A 24,031-nucleotide genomic window follows, 5' to 3' on the forward strand; every position below is an offset into this window, starting at 1 on the left:
AGGCTAGGTTCCTTTTAAATAGGGGTTCAAACCTCGGGAATTAGGGTTTCACTTACCAGCTCCTACTCGTCGAGTCTCAATATGGACTCGTCGAGTAGGTCACTTAACCCGCGATCCTTCTCACTGCTATTCGACGAGTAGGTAAACCAACTCATCAAGTAGGGCCTAATCCAAAAACTCATATTAACAATGCTTGAGAATCGGGGCGTTACACTTTATATATACAAAAATCGCAAATTTATTAACAAATTCACTGAAAAAAATATTTGAAAAAAAAAACCAAAAACCTCGTGTTTCTTAATTATGTAAATGAAATTGAAAAAATATGAAAGTGTAGTAATTTTAGAAAAAATAAGATAGATTCTAAATTATATATATATATATATATATATATATATATATATATATATATATATACATATATATATATATATATATATATATATATATATATATATGTTATATTTAAAAAAAGGTAGGTCCTAAGATCCACCTTGTGAACATTCACAATGAATTAAACTCTATAGAGTTCAATGGATTGTCATATAATTTTTTTATATTTTGTTCAACTCTATCAATTTTTTTTTTCTAAAATGCAATGAACTCTATAAGATTAAATAAAAATCTACAACATAAAATTTATATTAATATATATTTAAGAATTAAAATCTTTCTTTTTCCATATTAAAGGGTTTAATGGTAATTAAACTTCAAATTTATTGAATTTGAAGGTGGAATCTCATTATAATAAAGTTTAATCTCAGATCATCTAACTCTCTTTCAATGTTAGCTGAAAATGGAAAAATATTTATGATTATAAAAATATGGTCACTGCATTAAATTTCACATTAATAAATTTAAAGAAATATTAATTACATTTCAAAAACTAAAAATAACATCCTTAATTTGGGATAAACTGCATTAATAAACATTATACTTTATACCAACCAAAATATTTCCAATTAATTATATTAAGGTAATTTCTTTATACACACCAATCTATCTAACCTAGTTTGATTTTTATTTGATTTTTTTTATTTTAAGGATTTGTATCCAATGATGGGCAAGTATTGCATAGAAACTATTCATTTTGTTGTATATTGTCAATATTTATGTTTTGAAGACCCTATTTTATTTCTAAAAACACTAAATTATTAGAATGTGAACAAATTACAAAATATAGTTATATTGAACACTGAACAACATTAATCCATTAAACTTCCAATAAACCGCGCTATATATATATATATATATATATATATATATATATATATATATATATATATATATATATATATATTACACCATGATAAAATAGCCGGCAGCTAGCCAAAGAAGTAGTAAGAGCAAAGCAACAAAAGGGAATAATGTTACAGACCACAGAAAGGGCATAAGCCCCATTCTACCCAACAACCATAAGATCACTATTTCTTAGTCTTTTTGCAATTTTGTATTTTGGGCGTGTTTGGTACGGAGCTGTTAGAAGCGTTTGAAAGCTTCTAACTTTTAGTTTTTGATAAAACGCTCTAGTTTAAACAAAAAACTTCGTTTGGCAGTACGAGCGTTTAACAAAACGCTACTTAATGTAGCGTTTAACAAAACGCTCATGAGCTTTTGAAATCAATTTCCATAATTACCCTTAAAAATATATTTATATATTTATTTATTTATAATCAATTGTACTTTTATGTAAATTTATATATTTCAAAAGTTTTCGGTTATTTTTGTCAAACATTCATATAACAAATAAAAGCTACAGCTTCCCGCTACCAGCTACCAGCTAGACAGTACACGCTACCAGCTAACCACTACCCGCTTCCAGCTAACAGCTAATTTTACCAAACACTAATTTGAATACAAATATAATATTAGACTAAGTAATACTAGTATATGATTTACTTTTAAGGCTTTTTATTTAATACATTACAATATGTAATTTGACAATAATGCCCTTAAATTAATTACATTTGTAGTCTCGTCTCCATTACGCACAGACCGTCTTCCATCGGCGCTACATTTGGTCGGCGCTGCTACTGCATCAACGACCACCACTCTCTCCCTTGTTCACTTCAGTATCGTGCTCCAAGTGTGACGCTCCAACTGTTCAATTGAAGCTTCGATTAAGTAATAACACATATCTTCTTCACTGATTGGATTGATCTTCACTTGAATTTATCAAAAATGTGTATAGCCACTAACAATTATCTGTCATCATATAATGTTTACCTAATGCTATATTAGAGTTAGAATCGTTATTTTTAAGATCTGTTAGAATATGATATGTGCATCACATTAGCAGCTATCTTAACTGCTATCATAACGTGATATGTAATCATGATTTGTAATGATGTAATAATGTGATTTAATTTACCCCTTTCGATATTGTTTTGGATTCGTCTTGTTCCTGTGAATGTTGAATGGAAACATTATTGCTTCAAATATGTTCCATGTTATCAACCTTAGAAAAGGATGATGACACTGGTAAATTTATGAATCTTTTCTTTGACAACCTTTGAAAACCATTTAGCACAAGCATCCATACTCTCAAATTAATATATTTGTTTCATCATTAGATTTATTTGATATAAAATTTTACGGTTTTTAAACAACTATCCATTCCTTTGGTACTCCATTAACGTATGCTTAATTAACGTGACCAAATTAATTGCTAATAAAGACCCAGCAAATAATTTGCTAGACCATCCATGTTTCCACAAATTACGTACGTTGCATGGCAATATGTCATCACTATTTAAAACACGTATCACCTATAAATCAAACACAACAACGCAACCATGAATCCATCGGGAAATATGTTGATCTTGATCTCTTTCTTCTTTTTATCATTCACCTCAAATTTAAATCGCGTTGATGCTGAACCATTGACTCAAAGTAATTTTGATGAAAAGGTTATGAAAAGCAAAGATATTTGGTTTATCATGTTCGGAGTACCTAAGTAATTAATTATTTTAATTTCTACATATAGTTATTCTTTTTACTTTCTCATAACAAATTATAAAAGTTTGTATCTATATATGTACGTTTTCTTGTAGGTGTGGAGCTGTTAAAGCGCTTAAACCGGAATGGGAGAAGGTTTCAAAGAAATTGGAAGGAAAGGTCAAGTTTGGTGAAGTGGACTGTCAAGAGAACTATGTATTAATTTCTGAGTTTTTAAACTTTTTTTGAAATTCAAACTAATATTATTATATATTACTAATCTATTCTTAATTTTTTTCTCAGGATTTATATGTAAATTATAAGATACAAGGGTTCCCAACGATTATTGTATTTGCTGAAGATAAAGGAAAGGGAGCTTTCATATACACAGGAGAAAGAACAGCAAAAGGAATTGAAGAAGCTGCACTTCTTAAGTTAGAAGGTAAAGGATATTAATTTTTGTAAACAAGAATATCCTAAACAATAGTTCTGAGTAAATATTGTGTTGGAATATGATTTAGTTTTTTTTTTTTTTTTTTTTTGACTTGTTATCGTTGTGAAATAATGGCATCTTTATAACGGTGGTAAATTTGATGTAAAAACCTAATTAAGGACAATTTATATTATGTCCTATCGCTACTTATTATTATGTATTGGAAAATAACATGTAATGTGGCCTTAGGACTATTTCGTAACGTTTATTATATGTTGGGTACTACTATAACTTGTACCACAATATTTGCCATAATGACAATTTAGTCCCTAGACTTGAATGCACGTATGTACTATGATGGATATGATATATCTTTGTAACTTGAGGGACTGTTTATATGTGTTTATATGTGGTTCTAATTCTATTTCCCTTAAGGTGTTAAGGATGAATTTCATCAGCCAAGAAGTGAAGAATCAAAGGATACTCAATCGCTCTTATTTACGTTTAAAGAGCTCTCTATAAAACACCATTAGCATTAGTATCAACGTTATGGGTCCATCCATCGGATCATTGGAACAACACCATTATGGGAAGAACAAAGAAATCACTCAATGTCATCATCCTCAACAAAATTAACAAATACCAGGTAAGTACAGCTTCATTCTTGATTCATTATTTTATTAGCTATGTATGAGATTGATCTTGGTTTATTCCTTTTAATTCAATACGTGGTATCAGAGCGGTTTTATGTATGATTATCCACTGTTTTTAGTGTGTTGCTCCCACTTATGGTTGTCAAGATTTTAAAACAGAACCCTTAAGTCTTTATTGGTTTTGAAATTATATTTAAATGATGGTAAAAGAATATGTGCACTAAGTTTTCTAAAACTGTTTGTATGTACATTAAAATAAAGGGTGATTTCAATCCGAAATTGTGTTAATATAAAATTATAATCCTTGTATGATATAAATCAAGTTAGTTTTTTGTTTCATAATCACAAACTAAGGAGTTGGTATATTAAGATTTGCTAAGACAAGAGTGCTTAAATAGTCAATTTTAGTGATCTAATTTTCTAACCATAAAAGATGTCACGGTTAGTAGTGTTTTATTAATGCCTTACTTACCCAGTTGAAATATAAAGCTCAAACTGTAATTACCATGATTGCGAAACTTGTTTCTCAAACTCTCAAAAGGCATTCAAGAATGATTTGTTACCAACATAAATAATTTTTATAATGTTGCCAATAGTTCATTATGTTTTATTTGGATTTATGTTCACCTATGGATTACCATGTCTTAAATCTAGCCAGCGTTTGGTGGTTGATGGGATTTTCATGGGAATTCATTTAGTGAAATGCTTTTATGACATAAGAACTTAAATTAGTCCATTGAAAACTCATTACAAATCGAGTTTATTACATCCGTCCCTAGTTTATCATTTTTAAATGGTTACTTTCTGTGGATACTATCCTTGAATATTAAAATTATCAATCAATATTCTAAATTGGATTTTGTTTTCATATTTGTTTATTAACTTGGCCCATGATCTATAAACATAATAAACTTGCCTACTCAAAGATTAGTGGTAACTTTAATGTTGGACTTAAGTGACTCGACCAAAGAAAGGTTGTTTAAGTTTGGCGTTAAAGTTTATTAAATATCACATTAAAAATTTGTTTTGAGTTATTATTCAATGAATCCAAAGGCTAATTGAATGATTACTCATATAATGAATTTTAAGGATAATATACATAAGTATTGTATTTTTGTCCAAAGGTGATTGCAATATTTATGTGGCCTAGTACAATATTTAAGACACTATAAGATTCAATTGTTAGTCTAGCCAAAGCTAAACTAATAATTGGGTAAGGTGTATATACAACCTATTATTTTGGTGTTAATAATAGGTATACTGATATGCTTTATTTTGTTATCCCCATAAATCATTTGAATAATCACTTTCAACAGGTACAACTAATTGGTTAATATAGGAGATGACCAATGTAAGCCTCAGGGTCAACCTTGTTTTGAATCATATCATAACAAATACAATTATATATATTTATGATATATGAGTCCCTTAATCTTGATGTCTTTATAAATACATTATAAATATAGAATGAATTGACTTCAACTCCTCGGTATATATATTCATTGCATTACAGGGATTCCATACTATCTGAAAACTTGATAGGAATGAAAAAGCAATGAAAGTGGGGAATGATGAAGAGTTAAACAAAGAAGTGCTAACCTACTTTCATTATATCTTTTTAGATGGTACTTATTGTTTAAATCTTAGTGATACTCTTTATGTATGGAGTATAACTTGAAACTTATTATTTGTATCTAAGTTAGCGAATTTTGGCTATACTTTTATGTTTTGATACAATGATGTAACTAGTGGTTTCAATTCCCATATATTGCACATGGTTGTTTGGAGGGATACCTTTATTAATTAAAACTCAACAACCACTTTTGGAATCTTTAATATCATCTAATGATAATTTGAACAAACATAATTTTGAAGTGGAGAGTTCATCTATGTTGTGGTATTAAAGCTTACACCACACATGACATAATAAGATGATACATCTCATAAAATATGAAGTTCCATTATAACTTTAGTACTTTCCAATAAATGAGTTAAGTATCTACAGGGGAATAAGGAAAGATCCATAAGAAGTCCAAGATTAATAAAAGTTAATCTATACCACCATTTGTGGACTTTCCCGTCGGAATATGTGATCATAAATCATATATAATTTTTTTGCACTTGAGGCCAATTAAGTCATGTTTTACCTATCAATTAAACCATTTTGCTCAAATTTAGTAAGTTACCAAATTACAAGGCTGATGTGGCACTTATAATTAGTTTATCTTTATTCTTTGTGAGCCACGTCATATAATCCACTTAGATAATTAACAATATACTTTTAACTTTTTAAAATTTAAAGAAACCACCACCGTGAGTGTTTATCACAACTAGGAATTTTGAGGCTTTGTAACAACAACAATGATAACATTTGGTAACCAAAAATGTGAAAGCATGTATGATGCTTATTCAATAACAACAAAATCCCCATCAAACACTCTATACAAGCACTTCAAATAGTCAACAAAGAATTGGAAACCCTAGAAATTCCGGTTTAAGTCCATTTTGGACTAGGATTTTCTTATTGGGCCTAATGGACCAATAACCTTCCAATTTGACTATTTTGGGCTTAGAATTTTTAAATGGGCTCTAATTGGACCCACCTTCATTTATTTTAACATTTTGGGCCATAATGGGCCTAGAACGAAATAAAATACACTAATGAGCCATAAAAAATCTAATTAACTTAAAAAGGCCATAAAACTCATTCTTTGACTTATTTTGGGCCGTGAACCCTCCCCAAAGACCAATTGGGACAAAAATCATCCAATTGGGTTCTTTTCTTTCTTCTCCTTCTCTCGACCCAACTACACAAATGGGAGAAAGGAGTTGACATTTCTACTTGCCACCTCACAATAGCACATAGGATATCCATGCAACATCTCATATTTCCAAGTACCTATCACTTCACTCTCTCTCTTCTCCTTTCTTTTTCTTTTTCAGCCGATAGTAACACACACACATAATTTTCTTTCACTTAAACACTCTCAAGAACACACTACAACTCCTTCACTTCTTCATCAAATTTTCGAGATTTAAGAGCTTTCAAGTAGGATTCTCCCTAAGAGTCATCATATAAGGTAAGTTGATGCTTAAATCCATGATCTAACTACTTCATTTCATCAAAAATCTCCTCCTAATCAATCCGAACTCGTGATCTTGCATCGTAGAGCACATCTAAGCCAAAGATCCTCCAAGAAGCTTGCTAGGCCAAGAATAGCATCAAACATCTTCCATTCTTCTTCAAAACCGAACCCACAAACTCAAGGTGAGTTCATACCCCTCTATTTTCGGTTTTTACAAGTTTTATGGGGGAGAATACAAATAAAATGTGTAGATCTATGTGTATATGTGTGCTATGTATGATTTTATGCATGTATGTGTGATTGTAAGTGTTTATCTTGTGACTATGCAACAAAAGAGAAGAAATCACAAAATCTATGGCATAAGTAGGAGAACAAACATGAACTAAGATAAATTACACTAAACAAGTACAGAAAACTACCATCCAAGATTATGATAAACATATTGTAACCTAAAACCAATTTTTGGGCTTAAATTGTCAAATAAACATAAGTTGGGTGAAAAGTTGCCATTCACGGTTTCTTGAAGGTAAAAAGAGTCAAAACAATTAAAATAAATGTTTTAGGAAAATTATGCTCTTCAAAGGACTTGAAATGTAAATATTAGCCTAATGGGCCAATTTTTGGGCTTTTCGGCCCATTAAGCCCAAAGTTGCGAAAAACATGATTTTCAAGGGGCTGAAATGATAAATTCCTCAAAACATGGGATAAAGAGTTAAATAAAACTATTTCAAGGGTTAAAATGCTTTTCTTTTCCAAAAAGGATAAAAAAAATGTAAACTTTTTGGATTTTGGACCAAAACTGTAAAAGTTGCAAAAGTTTGGGCTTTAACCGAAAATCACTTTTCTGAAAGGGCTAAAACTGCGAAACAATAAGTTTTGAGCTAAAAATATCAATTGAGGAAGCCTATAGGTCAAATGTGTCAAGAAAATGCTTTAAGGGTTTAAAACGTCCTTTTTGTATAAAGGACCAAAAATGGTTATTTTTAATTAAAAAGGGCTAAAAGGGGTCAAACCAACATTTTGAACCAATCATTTTATTTCTATGATATTTGAGTAAAAAATACCAAAAGTCACAACTCATGAAAATAGAGAGATGAATATACGTATAATCCAAATATCGTTATAAACAAATCGACCGGTCTAGTGTCGATACAAAAAAAAGAACAATCGTTCAATCAAACCTTCCAACAATTATACAATTCTTAAAATAAGTAAACATTAAATTCTTTGGGCTTGAAAGTTCCAAACATGCTTATTGGGCCTTTGTGACCCATTAACATGATTTTTGGGCCCAAAGAATAATTATAAATGTTATTGGGCCTTCTATGACCCAATTTCATATTTAAGGGACCATCAATGGCTTTTAAGTGCTATTGGGCCTTAGTGGCCCATTAGCATTGCTAGTAAGGTCCAAGTAAATCAAATGTGAAATGTGCCAGCGTGTCCTTCGTATAATCAATAGCCATAAATAATATGCGGGAATAGTAGGATCTTGTAATCCTCTTCTCCTCGTTTATAGGCCTATCGTCAATCTAAGTAAACAAATATGGGTCGATAATCAATAGTAATCAAAGTCAATTGGGATTTAGTGAGTAATAATGGGTGGCACCAACGTGTTTCGGTCGTAGTCTGTAGTTATAATCAAAGTCTCCTTGAGGGAGAGCGAGAGTTTGTGTATAGATCTATACGGGGGTGACTCCCCCACACCTCAGCTATTCGCTACAGTTAGACTCGGCCAGATTAGGGTGACAAAATCTTAAGATCAATTCCGGCGTTCACCAGAGTGCCAAGACAGACAAACTAGTCATTATCATGCATGGTTATAATGAGTCACATAAATAAATCCAATATAAATCAAGTAATCAAGGTAAGTCAAAATCATTCACGTGATGGGATTACAATTCGAACCGTTATATGATATTTTTATTTTCGGAAAACATCAGGTTTTTCGGGGAAGTTCAACATTTTTCACTGGTACTTTTAATACAAAGTTTTTCAATTATACACGTTTTGAAATCATCATGCATATATTTACGGATCTTCACACTTTTATATAAACAATGGTCTTTCAAAAAATATCGGATTTTCTAGGTTGTTTTCTTTCAAACTACACAAAACATTTTTCATATCAAACCTACTTATGAACTCACCAACATTCTATATGTTGACCATTTTTCAAAATAACTTGTATTCTCAGGTAGCAGGTAAGCGGAGGAGTAGTACCAAGTATGTTAGTATGTTGTGCTTTTGAAAACTATCAAACATTTTATGTTATGGATTTGTAATGTTAAAACAATGTACTTGATGTGAACAATGTCAGTTGTAATATATTGATGTATGGTGATGTTTATGTTATGATTCATGTATATTCATTGTAATGTTAAAACAATGGATTTGTATACATTTTATGTTATGGATTTGTAATGTTAAAACAAATTTAGGCACGTAAGCTCTCGGACGTTTCCGCCGTTTGGTTCGGGGGTGTGATAGATTGGTATCAGAGCACTGTTTATAGTGAACTAGCATATCTAACCACACATTGATATGCAACTATAAACCAAAGAGGGACAAAACAACTCTGATCAAAACAAAACAAATAAAACACAACGATAAAACACCCCTACTTATACGATATAGGAAAAATAACATAATACCAAATCAAATAAGATAATGCTAGCATCTCGGTTAAGCCGGGACTGTTCATAGTCGTATTAAGGGGTGAATGTAGTCTGATCAACTACATTTCCTCCGAGGTAAAACTATCACATGCCCCGAGGAAATCGCGATGGCAGGTAAACCTAAAACATACCCCTTTATTACCAAGAAGAGAACATCAACTCGATTTATACAATAGTTAAAACATCTTAGGAATAATATTAGCATATTTATACACTCTCGCAGATTGCATGGCCGATTTCCATCACCCCGGAGATCCGTATTTCCCTGATCAGGGGAATAATGGGTGGTTGAAGGAGTCCAAAGAGGAACCTAAAGAAGACCCCAAGGAGGAATCGGAAGAGTAACCCGAGGCAGAAGTTGAGGGTGGACCTGCTGAGCCAGTGGTGGACCTGGAAGAAGAGGAAGTCGAAGAAGACCTCGAGGAGGAACACAGCGATGACGAAGACGGTGATTCGGACGCGAAGTCCAAAGTCATCAACCCCTTATCCGATTAGGGTGCCCGCTCATCGGATGGGCCCCACTGGTCCTACACCCCCCTGGGGTATCAACCTTTAGAGGTGGAGCAGACAGCAGGGACAGCAACCCCCATTCGGCATGTCACGCGAGTTCTATGACTTGAGGGAGGGAGGACCGGCTGATCGCGCACTTCCGGTCATGGTGAGATGATTGCGGAACACTGGCGATCTAGCTCGAGGTACCGCTGATCAGATGCACCAGACGCGGACCAGGGTCGAGCATGCAGAGCAGGAGACACAAGAGGTTATCCGAGAGTTCCACATGAGGCAGGTAAGGTGGGAGGCTCGACTCCAAGATGTGGAACGATAGGTGGCTCGCCTTCAGGGAGCATCCACTTCCTCAGCACCACCCCCTGGCACATCCCATCATGACTAGGGCTAGCTGTATCCATCTTTAGTATTATGCTAGTACTATGATCTATGCTATTTACCATCGACTCTATGTTTAAGTGATTACACTACTCGTAGAGTCGTTATGTTGCTGAACTTATATCCTTATGTATGCTCTTTTGAGCAAATTTTCATGTATCAAAGTACGGACATTATTAATGGAAATATATATGCGTTTTGTTGTGATGTTATTACTTGTTATGTGCTATGCTTCTATGATTACATGTTGATATGTGAACCTACTTAAATACATGATATAAACCTAGTCATTAGTCCACAAACCCACAAAACTTAGGCACTCAACATCTTTCCGTTTCGTGACAGAAAGATGCCTCGACGACCAGCCTATGGAAACCCTGGGCCAACCCCACCCAAAGTCAACTCAGTTGCATTCCAAGCAGCTGTATCTGCTACAGTTACTGCAACCATGGTGCAAATCCACTAAGGGAACAATGGTGGAGTCAATGGACAAGGGGCTGGATGTTCGAACAACGGGATAAATCAAGGACCTACCAAGACATGCTCCTACAAAGATTTCACCAATGCCAAGCCGCGAACCTTTAATGGCACCGGGGGAATGATAACCCTAAAAAGATGGATTGAGAAGGCGGAATTGGTGTTCGAGATATGCAAGTGCCCTGAGTAGATGAAGGTGAAATTTGCTGCATGCACGTTCGTTGATCAAGCTCTCACTTGTGGAACGGACATGTAGAAGCCGTGACTCTCCCCGTAGCCAACTCCATGCCCTGGGTAGAGTTGAAAGAAATGTTGATGGTCGAGTATTGTCCGCGAGGCGAGATTCAGAAAATGGAACAGGACTTATGGAATCTCACCGTCCGAAATTCCGACATTGATGCATACATATCAAGGTTTAGCGAACTGTCTCTATTGTGCCCTGGCATAATTACTTCGAAGGGAAAGAAAATCGAACGATTCATCTAGGGACTAACCTCCCCAATCCAAGGATATGTGATAACTGCAAATCCTGAAACCTTCGATAGTGCCAAGAGCTTGGCCAAGAAACTGTACGACCACAACAACAAGAAGGGCGAGAAGCCAGTGGAAATTGATGGCAAGAAGGAGAGTGACAACAAGAAGAGAAAGAATAACAAGAGAAAGGGGCTACAAGGCTTGGAGTCATCCAAGAAGCAACAAACAGTGACAGCTAATGCTGCAACCACTCAAGTTCCCTTTGCACCACATGCTCCAGTCTCAGCTACTCCAAGTGCTCCTAGACAGTATTCCGGTAATCTCCCAAAGTGCAACAAGTGAAGTCTCCATCATAATGGAGAGTGCAGAGAGATGCATTGTACCAGTTGCAATCGAAAGGGTCACACGGCAAAGTATTGCAGGACCTATCCTCCCCAGAATCAGCAACAAGGAAACAACAACAACCGCAACAACAACAACAACAACAACAACAACACCAACAACAGTGACAACAATGCAGGACCGAGCCACACCTGTTATGGATTTGGAAAGACTGGGCATTTCTGTCGAAACTGCCCCAACAACAACAACCCTGGGAATAGAGGAATAGGAAGAGTGCTGACCATGGGTTAGGGAGAAGCGGTTCAGGACCCCACTGTTGTCACCGGTACGTTTCTCCTAAACCTCACTTATGCATGCATCCTATTTGACATCGGAGCAGAACGAAGCTTTGTGAGCAATAGATTTAAACACTTGTTAAAATAACAACCCCAGAAGCTTAATGAAACCTTTACGGTGGAAATGGCCAATGGGAAAACAGAATCCACTAGGGAAATCTATATCAGATGTACCCTAACCTTGGACCAAAACGTCTTTCAAATAAACTTAATGCTTGTTTCCATTAGGAGTTTCGATGTGATTGTTGGCATGGATTGGTTAAGCCCCCACCATGCTGAAATTATGTGTCACGAGAAGTCCGTTTGCCTTCACCTTCCAAATCGCGAAACCCTAATTATATACGGAGACAAACCCAACACGAACCTTCATCTTATCTCGTGCATTAAGGCATAGAAGTATCTACAAAAGAAAGACTTGACGTTCGTGGCTCATATAGTGGATAAATCCAAGGAAGAGGTCAATATTCGAGACATTCCAGTAGCTTGCTGGTTCCCAGATATCTTCCCTGATGATCTTCCAAGAATACCCCCAGAAAGAAAAGTCGAGTTCCGAATTGATCTTGTACCAAGAGCTACTCCCATCGTCAAATCGCCCTACAGATTGCCTTCTGCGGAGATGCAAGAATTGTCCAGCCAACTCAGTGAGCTTTTGGACAAAGGATTCATCCGACCTAGCTTCTCACCCTGGGGAGCTCCGGTTCTCTTTGTTAAGAATAAATACGGATCCTTTAGGATGTGCATTGACTATAGGGAACTAAGGAAGCTCACTGTCAAAAATCGCTACCCACTTCCGTGAATCGACGATCTATTTGACCAACTTCAAGGCAAGAGCTATTTCTCCAAGATAGATCTATGATCTGGATAGCGTCAAATCAAGGTCCGGGAAGAGGATATCCCTAAAACCGCTTTCCAAACTCATTATGGACACTATGAATTCGTCGTAATGCCCTTCGGTCTAACGAATGCCCTTGCCGCATTTATCGACCTAATGAATCGAATCTGCCAACCATTCCTTGACAACTTTGTCATCGTTTTCATTGACGACATTCTAGTTTACTCTCGAAATGAATAGGAGCACGACCAACATCTCCGACAAATCCTAGAAACCCTGCGAACCGAGAAACTATACGCAAAACTCTCTACGTGTGAGTTCTGGCTCTATAGTGTGAACTTTTTGGGTCATGTTGTTAGTCAATAAGGGATACACGTGGATCCTTCTAAGGTCAAAGCCATTGAAGGATGGGCGACCCCAACGACACCCACAAAAATTCGTCAATTTTTAGGTCTAGCAGGTTATTACAGGAGTTTCATCCAAAACTTCTCTAAGACTGTAAGTCTCTAATTTGCCTGTGTATCAATCAAATCCGTTTGATGGTGCGAAATCCCAATCAAACGGATGATGTCAGATCAAATAGAAGAGAAGAAGAAGAAGAAGAATATGAATCTTTGTATATATTGATATGAATGAAGATCCGGATACAAAAGATTCACACACACATAAAAGCTCATGTTTCTCTCTGGCCGTAAACTCTCTAGGGTTCATCAAATTATTCCTCACACCCTAATCCTATATTTATACTAGGGGAACATAGGCCGGAAACAAATGGTCCGTAAATGAGTTTACGACCGTAAGGTGTTTACGGCCGTAAACTAGACCATAAATTCATAAATATTACAGTAAAATACGATTGCCCAGAAAAGTAAAGTATAAACCATATTTTGACCCAACAATCTCCCCCTTGGTTTATAGCTTTCTTTTCTTAATTGACCCAACAAGCTACCCCCTAAAAGTAGTTGGCTTTTCTTGTTAATCTTCAATGAGAGATTGGCTTCAGCATTAGTCTTCAATGAATGACTTCATCTGGAGCACTTGGGCTTTTCTTCAGAATTTGACAGTGAACGCACATTGGGTGAGGATGCTTGATATACTGATTCTTGAAAGATGACGCTTTCAGCTTGAGAATCTTCAGAGAAAACAAATCTTCTAGATCACTTCAGCAGGTACAATGATAGCAGCAGACTGATTGAGGAGGCTTCAATGCAATCCGTTATATAATCTTCAATTTCTGCTTCACCTTGCTTCTGGGGTTGAAAGGTTGAATTTGAAAGAATATTCTTCATTTCTTACTCCTTCGAATGAGAATTCTTCGATGCTCACGGATGAGGCTTTGGCTCAGAAAACTTCAACATAAACTCCATGAGTCTTATCTATACCTGAAATCACTTTTCAAGACAAAACAAAACTAAAAGAAACCTTAGCACACAAATTAAAACAGAAGCAAAAATATTTTTGGATTTTTGATTTTTCTGAACAAGAAATTAAACAGAAATAACACTATTTTTGGATTTTTAATTTTTCTGATTTTTTTTTTAATTTTTGATTTTTTTTTTATTTTCATTATTTTTAATTTTTAATTCTCCCCTAATATTTAAATTAGAAGAAACTATGACAAATTTAACAAAAATAAAAATGATATCTAACTTTAAGAGTGATTTGGGGTCAAAGTTTTAGACAACCTTTATCCACTTGTCGGTATCTTTCATATTCACATATTTGTCTGGTCGATCGTCAGTATTGTTGTCCACTTAAACACGAAAAATTGTGACAAATTTAGGACATACTATTTGTTACAAGACAAGGTGAACTTAAGTTCCTAGATATTATATCTGATCCTAAGTTCCTCGATACTATATCTTAAGGAACATTCAGCTGACGACGACCAGGGATATTGTTGTCCACCTAAATTGAGCAGCGAAATCTATAAACAATCTGTATGTGTTCAATTTTAATTGTACTAGAATGTGTTTCCCGCTTCCTGATATGCCCCAGCCATCAAGAACTTCCAGAGTACTCCTTACACCGGGTAAGCAGACAATCATTCAGAGAGCGAAGAGATTCAGAATTCTATTACTTACTACTTCAGAGGGGTTAAGAAGAAGAAGATTGCATATGCTGTGTACCAGGTCGGATTTGAGGTCTTGCAAAGGAGACAGCATGTGGCTAATAGATAGGAAGTATTTCACATATATAACCTGCAGAGAAATAGAGTTGCATATGTTGTGTACCAGGTCGGATTTGAAGTCACGCAAAGGAGACAACATATGACTAACAGACGGAAAGAAAGAAAATGATATTCTACTGACCTAATTTATCGGAATTTACCAGTCGCCCCATCCAACCAAAATTAAGGACAGAATCCGCACATCAAGGAAAAGTTAAACCACGGTTCCAAGTACGGGTTCAATTAATGTGACGAGTAGATTCCCATATATATCTCCCTGCTCAACCTATCCGAGCATCATATTGTTAGGCTGAACGTATCTAACTAGGTCAAAATTTGTCAAGTCTATAAATTTCCTAAGTTCAACTCTGCCTAGTCAAGTCCATTTAGAATCTTTCGTGCCTACCGACGCATCAAACCAGAGCATAGACCCTTCAACTTCGGGTACGTTACGCAGACTCAGATTGCCTGTTATCACTTGATAATGTCACTTCCCAAAACATCTCCCTCAAGCACATTTCGTAACCAACATATTTTTTTAATTTTCTGATTTTCTAATGTTTTTGGATTTTTTAAAATTTTCTAATTTTTGTTTTGTTTTTATTTCTCCCCTAAATTTGTGCATAGGAGAGAAACGAAAGTAAATGCGCAAATTTAAACTATCCTAAAACAAAAATTTGTCTTTAAAGCAAATCAGCTTAAGAAAAACTTAGGAGTATAGAGAAGAAAAACTCAAACTGTAAGTCATCGATTGAATTTGCATCCAGAAGGTCTGAGAATAGCACGCGTAATCTCAGAACAGATCCAAAAATTCTTAACATCGTTAAGTACTATCCCCATGAGTGATCCCTTCCTTTCTTCCCTTCTCGTAAAGGACACATACTCTCAAATAATGTTCTGGGTGTTGTACAGTTGAGAGATGTCCCCAATCATATACCAGGAGCAGCCACTACCAACAAACCGAAGTATGATGATATGCCTCCATAGCTACTCCGACACAAAGTGGGATCAGTTGGTCTTTGGAACCCAGTCCATTTTGAAACTGGGTCGACCTTTGTAATCCTTGCATGATACTCTCTCCCATGACATGTCCTGCTTATCACAAATAGAAGATGTTGAAATATTAGAGTCGTTAGTTGATTTAGGAGATTGAGCCTTCGGAACCCATTTGTAGTTGGGTTTAAACCATTCCTTTTTCGATCTGATGGGTGGCTCAATACTTGCTTTTGAACTTGATGTCGGCCGTTGAGATGACTTTGATTTTGGCTTCACGGGAGTATCTCTTGGATTTGACTTTTTGGCCGACATTCCCTTCTTCCCCTTGGGATTCGGATTCTTGGCCTTGGAAGATTGATTCTTGGCCTTGGGAGTTGAATTCTTGACCTTCTTGGCATTCCACTCGTCAATGTTTGATCGTGATCTCGGGGGGTTTCTTTTGAAATATCTCCCTCTTGGCGCGTTCTGCCAGCCTTGTGCATAGTAGGGAACGTATGCGCGATTTGGACAATTTCTGGCAATGTGTCCAGGTGTTCCACAGTGAAAACAAGTATTTTTCTTCACCGTGAAGTTATTTATTCATGCCCCTGGTGGCATATCCTTTCCTTGTCTCTTGTTGTTCCCACATGCACACTTGCCACAAGAACTCTGTTGCATTGGAATTGGTGGCTTGTATTTACCAATGGTAGGTTGATTAGAAGCAACAGATTTAGAGTTCAAGGGGTCGTTTGTTTGTTCAGAAGAGCTCTCCTTGTTCTCATCCTCTGCTACTTCACCTGCACATGTAACAGAAGCATCAGTATTTTCAACATTAATAACTCCTCCTGACACAAATCCAGATCGTTTGCCATATTGAAGATGTGCCTCCCTGTCAATTTCTTTCTTCGTCATAGGGATGGATGTGTAGTTATGATTATAAGGAGGAGGTACACTATCATACCCTAGACCCTTGCTTTGATTTTCTTTGAATTTTAACTGGGTTTCATATAAGGACTCGACTGTCTGACTTGACGCAGTATAATTTTTGAAACTGACATCAGTTTTTCCACACTTAATTTTTAAAGCGTCAAGTTCTTCAGTTACAGCAGCAAGTTGTCTCTTAACATAATCATAATTTTCACACTTGCTGCTATACTCTTCCTGAAGTTTCCTAAAGTCCTTGGTTTTTGCTTCTAACTCAGCCTTCAGGGGTTTCTGTCGTTTCCTGAGTTGATATCCTTCATATCTCAGGTCCTCAACTTCTCTTTTAAATATATCAATTTGTTCCTGAAGAAATTTAATCGTGGCTTCACAAGCTGGAGTACATGTAACTTCAGTGACCGAAATATTTTCAGAACTCATTGTTTCTCTACACTTCAAAGCATCAAGTTATTGAATTACATCATCAAGACTAAGATGATTGAGATCTTTTGTCTTCTTGATGATAGCTACGTTCATATCCCACGATTTTGGAAGTGAATTCAATAGCTTTTTGTTTATCTCAGATTTGGATAAGAAGATCCCAGCTATATTCATCTCAGTAGTGAGTGTGGTAAATCGTTGCAGCTGAGCTTCGAGGGTTTCTCCTGGGATATAATCGAAAATGTTGAAATTTTGTCTTAACATATCCTAACGATTCTCTTTCATGTCTTCAAATCCCTTATTAACCTCAAAAACCAATTAAAAAGCACAACTAAAAACCAAAATCAAACTTAAAAGTCAAACCCTTTGATTATAAACCTCAAAAGTCAAACTCAAAAGTCAAACTTGAAAAGGTCAAACTTGAAAGTCAAATCGAAAAGCTAAATTTGAAAATTTAAAAGTTAAACGAAAAAGTCAAAGTTTAAAGTCAAAGGTCAAACTTGAAAGACAAAATCAAAATTTGAAATAAAAAGTCAAAAATAAAAGTCAAAAATAAAAACAAATTATTATTATTATTATTATTATTATTATTATCATTATTATTATTATTATTATTATTATTATTATTTATTATTATTATTATTATTATTATTATTATTATTATTATTATTATTATTATGGATAAAAAAATTTGAATTAAAAGAAATTGAGTTTTGGGGTTAAGAGTGACAAAATTTAGAAACTGGATGCGATAGGGAGTGGTTTTGAATTATATTTGCGAAGGGAGGAACAAAAGCGCTGCTAAAGGAGATGGGTAGAGCGCTGATGTAATGAACCAGAGGTCCTGAGTTCGAACCCAGGCACCTCCGCTTATGTTTAATACATTTTGATATGCGAAGGCGAGGTGAGGAAGTTGTTGTGCTGCGAGGACGAGGTCTGAACTCGTACGAGCCGTAAACCACCGAGGACCGCAAGCCGACGCCGTAAACTCCGAGCCGCAAGCTCGGGCCGTGAACCTCCGAAACCCTAGCTGCCGGCCGCAAACTCCGACCAAAAACACCGATTTTTCGACTTTGAAGCTCCAAAACTCGATCAAAAACCCTTTTTTATGAAAAACACGAAGAACAAACCCCCCTTATTTTTGCGAGATCTATCCAAAAACGTAAAAATATTTCGAAAATAAGATCAAATAATGCTCCAAAATAGGGTTTATGGCCCAAAAACTCGGTGTTTACGGCCGTAAGCTTGGACCGGAAACACCAATTATTCAGATTCCAGACGAAACAATAAATCCTTTTGACTGATACAACCAGGCTCTAATACCAATTGTAAGTCCCTAATTTGCCTGTGTATCAATCAAATCCGTTTGATGGTGCGAAATCTCAATCAAACGGATGATGTCAGATCAAATAGAAGAGAAGAAGAAGAAGAAGAAGAATATGAATCTTTGTATGTATTGATATGAATGAAGATCCGGATACAAAAGATTCGCACACACATAAAAACTCATGTTTCTCTCTGGCCGTAAAATCTCTAGGGTTCATCAAATTATTCCTCACACCCTAATACCTATATTTATACTAGGGGAACATGGGCAGGAAACAAATGGGCCGTAAATGAGCTTACGGCCGTAAGGTGTTTACGGCCGTAAACTCAGCCGTAAACTAGACCATAAATTCATAAATATTACAGTAAAATACAATTGCCCAGAAAAGTAAAGTATAAACCATATTTTGACCCAACAAAGACCGCCAAGCCACCTACCATGCTTACACAAAAAGGTGTACCCTTCGAATGGATAGATAAGCAAGAGGTTGCATTCCGAACTCTGAAGTGAGCACTCTGCAGCGCACCAATATTATCACTACCAAAAGGAATGGAGGACTTCGTAGATTACTGCGATGCGTCGAATCAGGGTTTAGGTTGCGTACTCATGCAACATGGGAAAGTGATAGCTTATGCATCCCGACAACTAAATACACGCGAGGTAAACTATACGGCCCATGATTTAGAGTTGGGAGTTGAGATCTTCGCCTTAAAAATTTGGAGGCACTAACTTTATGGTACCAAGTGCACCATTTTGCAGACCGTAAGAGTCTCCAACATATCCTAAATCAAAAAGAATTGAACATGAGGGAACGAAGGTGGGTTGAGCTACTAAACGATTATGATTGTGAAAATCAAGTACCACCCAGGAAAGGCTAAAGTGGTGTAACAACGTAAAATTTCCAATTTAATTTTTCATTTTCAAACAACAAAATGTATAACATATCAAAATCTCAAATCCATAACAACAGTGTTTTCAAAACAAATCCCAAGATCTCTCTAACATGAACTCCATCGGTGTGGGTGTGTACAAGTCAAGCCTTCGCCTTCCCACGGTCCTCGCTGGTACCTGAGACATCAAACACACAACTGTAAGCATAAATTCTTAGTGAGTTCCCCAAAATACCACATATCACAAATACGCCACTCAAGGCTAAACCCGACCCTCCGGTCAAGATGTCTCAGCGGGACCCTCCAATCCCGCAGCTCGTCGGACCCTCCGGTCCAGTCATAGCTCGTTGGGCCCTCCGGCCCGGTCAGAATCGTTGGATCCTCCGACCCGGTCTATATAACCATACAGCATACAATTAACACATAGCACGAAATCTCTAAGACAACACATAAACTCATACATAGAACATGAGACCCTCTGGTCAACTCGAAATACCTACTCAAGATAATGAATAGTGAGGAGACTCACCTCGCGTATCTCGGTAACTCGTAAATCTCATAACTACTAGTGCTCGATCTCCCGAGCTGTTGTCCTCCTACAACACAAGCATATCTCTACTTAATACCACCTTGACCCTGGCTGACTAACACTACAAAGTCAAACTAGTCAACTCTGGTCAACGGTCAACGGTCAATGGTTGACCCGACTCACCGAGTCTGGTGTGGATTCGCCGAGTCCCTACGGGAACCCGATCCCTCTGAATCTCTTCCAACTCACCGAGTCACTCACCCGACTCGGTTACTCAACCCCTGGTTCGTAATCACTAGACAACCCGCACCAAATCGCCGAGTCTGGGAGTGGACTCGGCGAGTGCATTCCATGCACAACCCCAAACGACCTTCTGAGGTCAGGTCCACTCTACTAACTCATAGATCCAGTCCCCTTGAGCTTATTGACCACGTAAAGTCCAAGTCTTGGTGCTCATTAAGCATCAAATAGCTCATTAATGGTGTTTTAGCCTCAAATACATTGATCCCAACCCAAAACCTCCATGGATGCATATAAAGCTTGTTAAAAAGGTGCTATGGACCTCTATGGGTCCAGATTCAGAGCCATAACTCGCCAAGGGACCATGAGGATACTAGATCTAGCCACAAATGGGTTCAAAAGCCCTAAATCTTTATGAACATCACAATTACAAAGAAGAATTCGAAATGGTACCTCAGTTGTGATGTCCTGGACCTCAGTTCTTCAAGAATCCACCCCTCTCTTGCTTCCTCTTGGCTAGATCTCCTCTTCCCTTACTAGACAATGACTCCAAGATCAACAATGGCTCTTTCCCTCACATGAATCACTCAAATGCTCTAGGATCTCACTTTGGGGACTGATGAGCACAAATGACGACCCTAAGGCCCTTTAAATAGGCCTCAAACCCAAGAAATTAGGGTTTCATTAAACATCGCAGACTCGCCGAGTCCACCAAGGCGACTCGCCGAGTCCGGGCATCAATCCGGGTGAAAAATCGCGTCTCAACTCGGCGAGTGTACGCACCAACTCGCCGAGTCCTTCTACAAAACTCAAAATAAAAGGAATAATTAATATACCTGAAATCCCGGATGTTACAATTCTCCCCCACTAGAATCCGACTTCGCCCTCGAAGTCTCATTCCTGAAATAGTTCTAGATGATGCTCCTGCATCTCCCGCTCCGGTTCCCAGGTCAACTCGGATCCCTTCCGATGCTGCCACTGAACCTGTACCAGAGGCACTTCCTTGTTCCTCAGAACCTTGATCTTCCGATCCACAATCGCAACTGGTCTCTCCGCGTAGTTCAGGCTCGCATCCACCTGAATGTCCTCTAGCGGCACCACCGCCGACTCGTCGGCAATACATTTCCTCAACTGCGAGACATGAAAGGTATCATGGATCTGCCCCAACTCAGCAGGTAGATCCAACCTGTAGGCTACCCTGCCTACCCTAGCAATTACCCTGAAGGGTCCAATATACCGGGGTCCCAACTTGCCCCTCTTCCTGAATCGTATCACTCCTTTCCAAGGAGAGACCTTTAGGAGCACAAGGTCACCAACCTGAAACTCGAGCTCGGATCGACGCCTGTCCGCATAACTCTTCTGGCGGCTCTGCACGGTCAACAACCTCTGCCTGACCTGCTGAATTTGCTTGGTTGTCTGGAGTAAAATCTCCGTGCTACCCATCACCCGCTGCCCCACCTCTCCCCAGCAGATGGGGGTGCGACACCTTCGCCCATACAACAGCTCAAAGGGTGGCATACCAATGCTCGAATGATGGTTGTTGTTGTACAAAAACTCTGCTAAAGGTAGATAGGTGTCCCAACTCCCTCCAAAATCCAAAACACATGCTCGGAGCATATCCTGAAGCGTCTGAATCGTCCGCTCGCTCTATCCGTCCGTTTGTGGGTAGTATGCGGTACTGAAATGCAGTCTCGTACCCAACTCCTCATGAAACTGCTTCCAAAACCTGGAAGTAAAACGTACATCCCGATCTGAAACAATCGACATCGGAACCCCACGTCGCGATACCACCTCCCTCACATATAATTCCGTCAACTTCTCCGCAGAAGAGCTCTCGCTGATGGCTAGAAAATGAGCGCTCTTCGTCAGTCTATCCATGATCACCCAAATCGCATCAACTCCCCTCGCAGTCCGTGGAAATTTGGTGATAAAGTCCATGGTAATATGTTCCCACTTCCATTCAGGAATCTCCAGTGGCTGCAATTTGCCGTGCGGACGCTGGTACTCGGCCTTAACCTGACGACAAGTCAGGCACCTCTCGACGAACCATGCAACATCCCTCTTCATACAGGGCCACCAATACTCTTTCCTTAGGTCCAAATACATCTTGGTAGCCCCGGGATGAATCGAGAATTTCAATCGATGCACTTCCTCCATCAAGATAGTACGCGCACCGCCCACAAACGGTACCCAAATCCGACCCTAAAAAGTCATAAGTCCCCGACCATTTGTAACAAATTCCGATACCTGACCGACAACCCGCTCCCTCTTCTGATTTTCTAATCTCGCAGCCTCAGCCTGAGCCCCTCGGATGGTGTCCAAAATCGGGGTCATCACCGTCAACCTCAAACAGATATCTCGCATCAGGGCACCCTCTGCCCTACGACTCAAGGCGTCGGCTACCACATTAGCCTTGCCCGGGTGGTACAGGATCTCGCAATCATAATCCTTTACCACATCTAGCCATCTCCTCTGACGCATATTTAGATTTGGCTAATCCATCAAGTACTTCAAGCTCTTGTGGTCCGTATATATCGTACACCGAACTCCATATAGATAGTGATGCCAGATCTTGAGGGAGAAAACCACAGCCCCCAACTTCAGATCATGGGTGGGATATCTCGTCTCATGAGGCTTTAATTGCCTAGACGCATACGCGATCACATGCCCCCTCTGCATCAACACCGCTCCCAACCCCGATATCGATGCATCACAGTACACCAAGAAATCCTCCATCCATTCCGGTAATGCAAGCACGGGAGCTTCGCACAATCTCTGGCGAAGGGTCTCAAATGAGGTCTGTTGCTCCGGACCCCATGAGAAAGTAACACCCTTCCGGGTTAACTTGGTAAGTGGCACAACAATTTTGGAGAAGTCCCTGATAAATCTCCGATAGTAGCCTGCCAGCCCTAAGAAGCTCTGGATCTCCATAGGTAACCTCGCCACCTCCCAACTCATCACAGCCTCGATCTTGGCTACGTCAACCAATATCCCATTATGGTTAACGAGATGCCCTAAGAACTGGACCTCCCGTAACCAAAAATCGCACTTGGAGAATTTGGCGAATAGCCTCTCCGATCTCAGAACTCCGAGGAGCTCTCTCAAATGCTCCTCGTGTTGCTCTCTGGTCCTCGAATACACCAGGATGTCATCAATGAATACAATTACCGATCGATCCAACATTGGCCTACACACCCTGTTCATGAGGTCCATGAATGCCGCGGGTGCATTGGTGAGCCCGAATAGCATCACCACGAACTCGTAATGCCCGTAACGAGTCCTAAACGCCGTCTTCTGGATATCCTCATCCCGAACTCTCATCTGGTGATATCCCGACCTCAGGTCTATTTTGTAGAACCAAGATGCCCCCTGCAACTGATCGAATAGATCATCGATCCTTGGTAGT

The 24,031-nt window shown here is 38.0% G+C and overlaps 1 protein-coding gene across 1 annotated transcript; it reads left to right on the forward strand.

Moving 5' to 3' along the window:
* The first annotated feature begins 2,800 nt into the window (after nucleotides 1-2,800).
* LOC145018623 (protein disulfide isomerase-like 2-3) lies at nucleotides 2,801-5,805 on the forward strand. Its single transcript, XM_078976496.1, has 5 exons — nucleotides 2,801-2,956; nucleotides 3,054-3,153; nucleotides 3,241-3,379; nucleotides 3,806-4,016; nucleotides 5,537-5,805. The coding sequence occupies exons 1-4, from the start codon at nucleotides 2,814-2,816 to the stop codon at nucleotides 3,901-3,903; spliced, it is 480 nt and encodes a 159-aa protein (XP_078832622.1). The 5' UTR covers nucleotides 2,801-2,813; the 3' UTR covers nucleotides 3,904-4,016; nucleotides 5,537-5,805.
* Nucleotides 5,806-24,031: the final 18,226 nt, after the last annotated feature.

The sequence above is a fragment of the Lactuca saligna genome, chromosome 9, assembly GCF_052625555.1.
Source record: "Lactuca saligna cultivar CGN05327 chromosome 9, ASM5262555v1, whole genome shotgun sequence".
NCBI classification, from domain to species: Eukaryota; Viridiplantae; Streptophyta; class Magnoliopsida; order Asterales; family Asteraceae; genus Lactuca; species Lactuca saligna.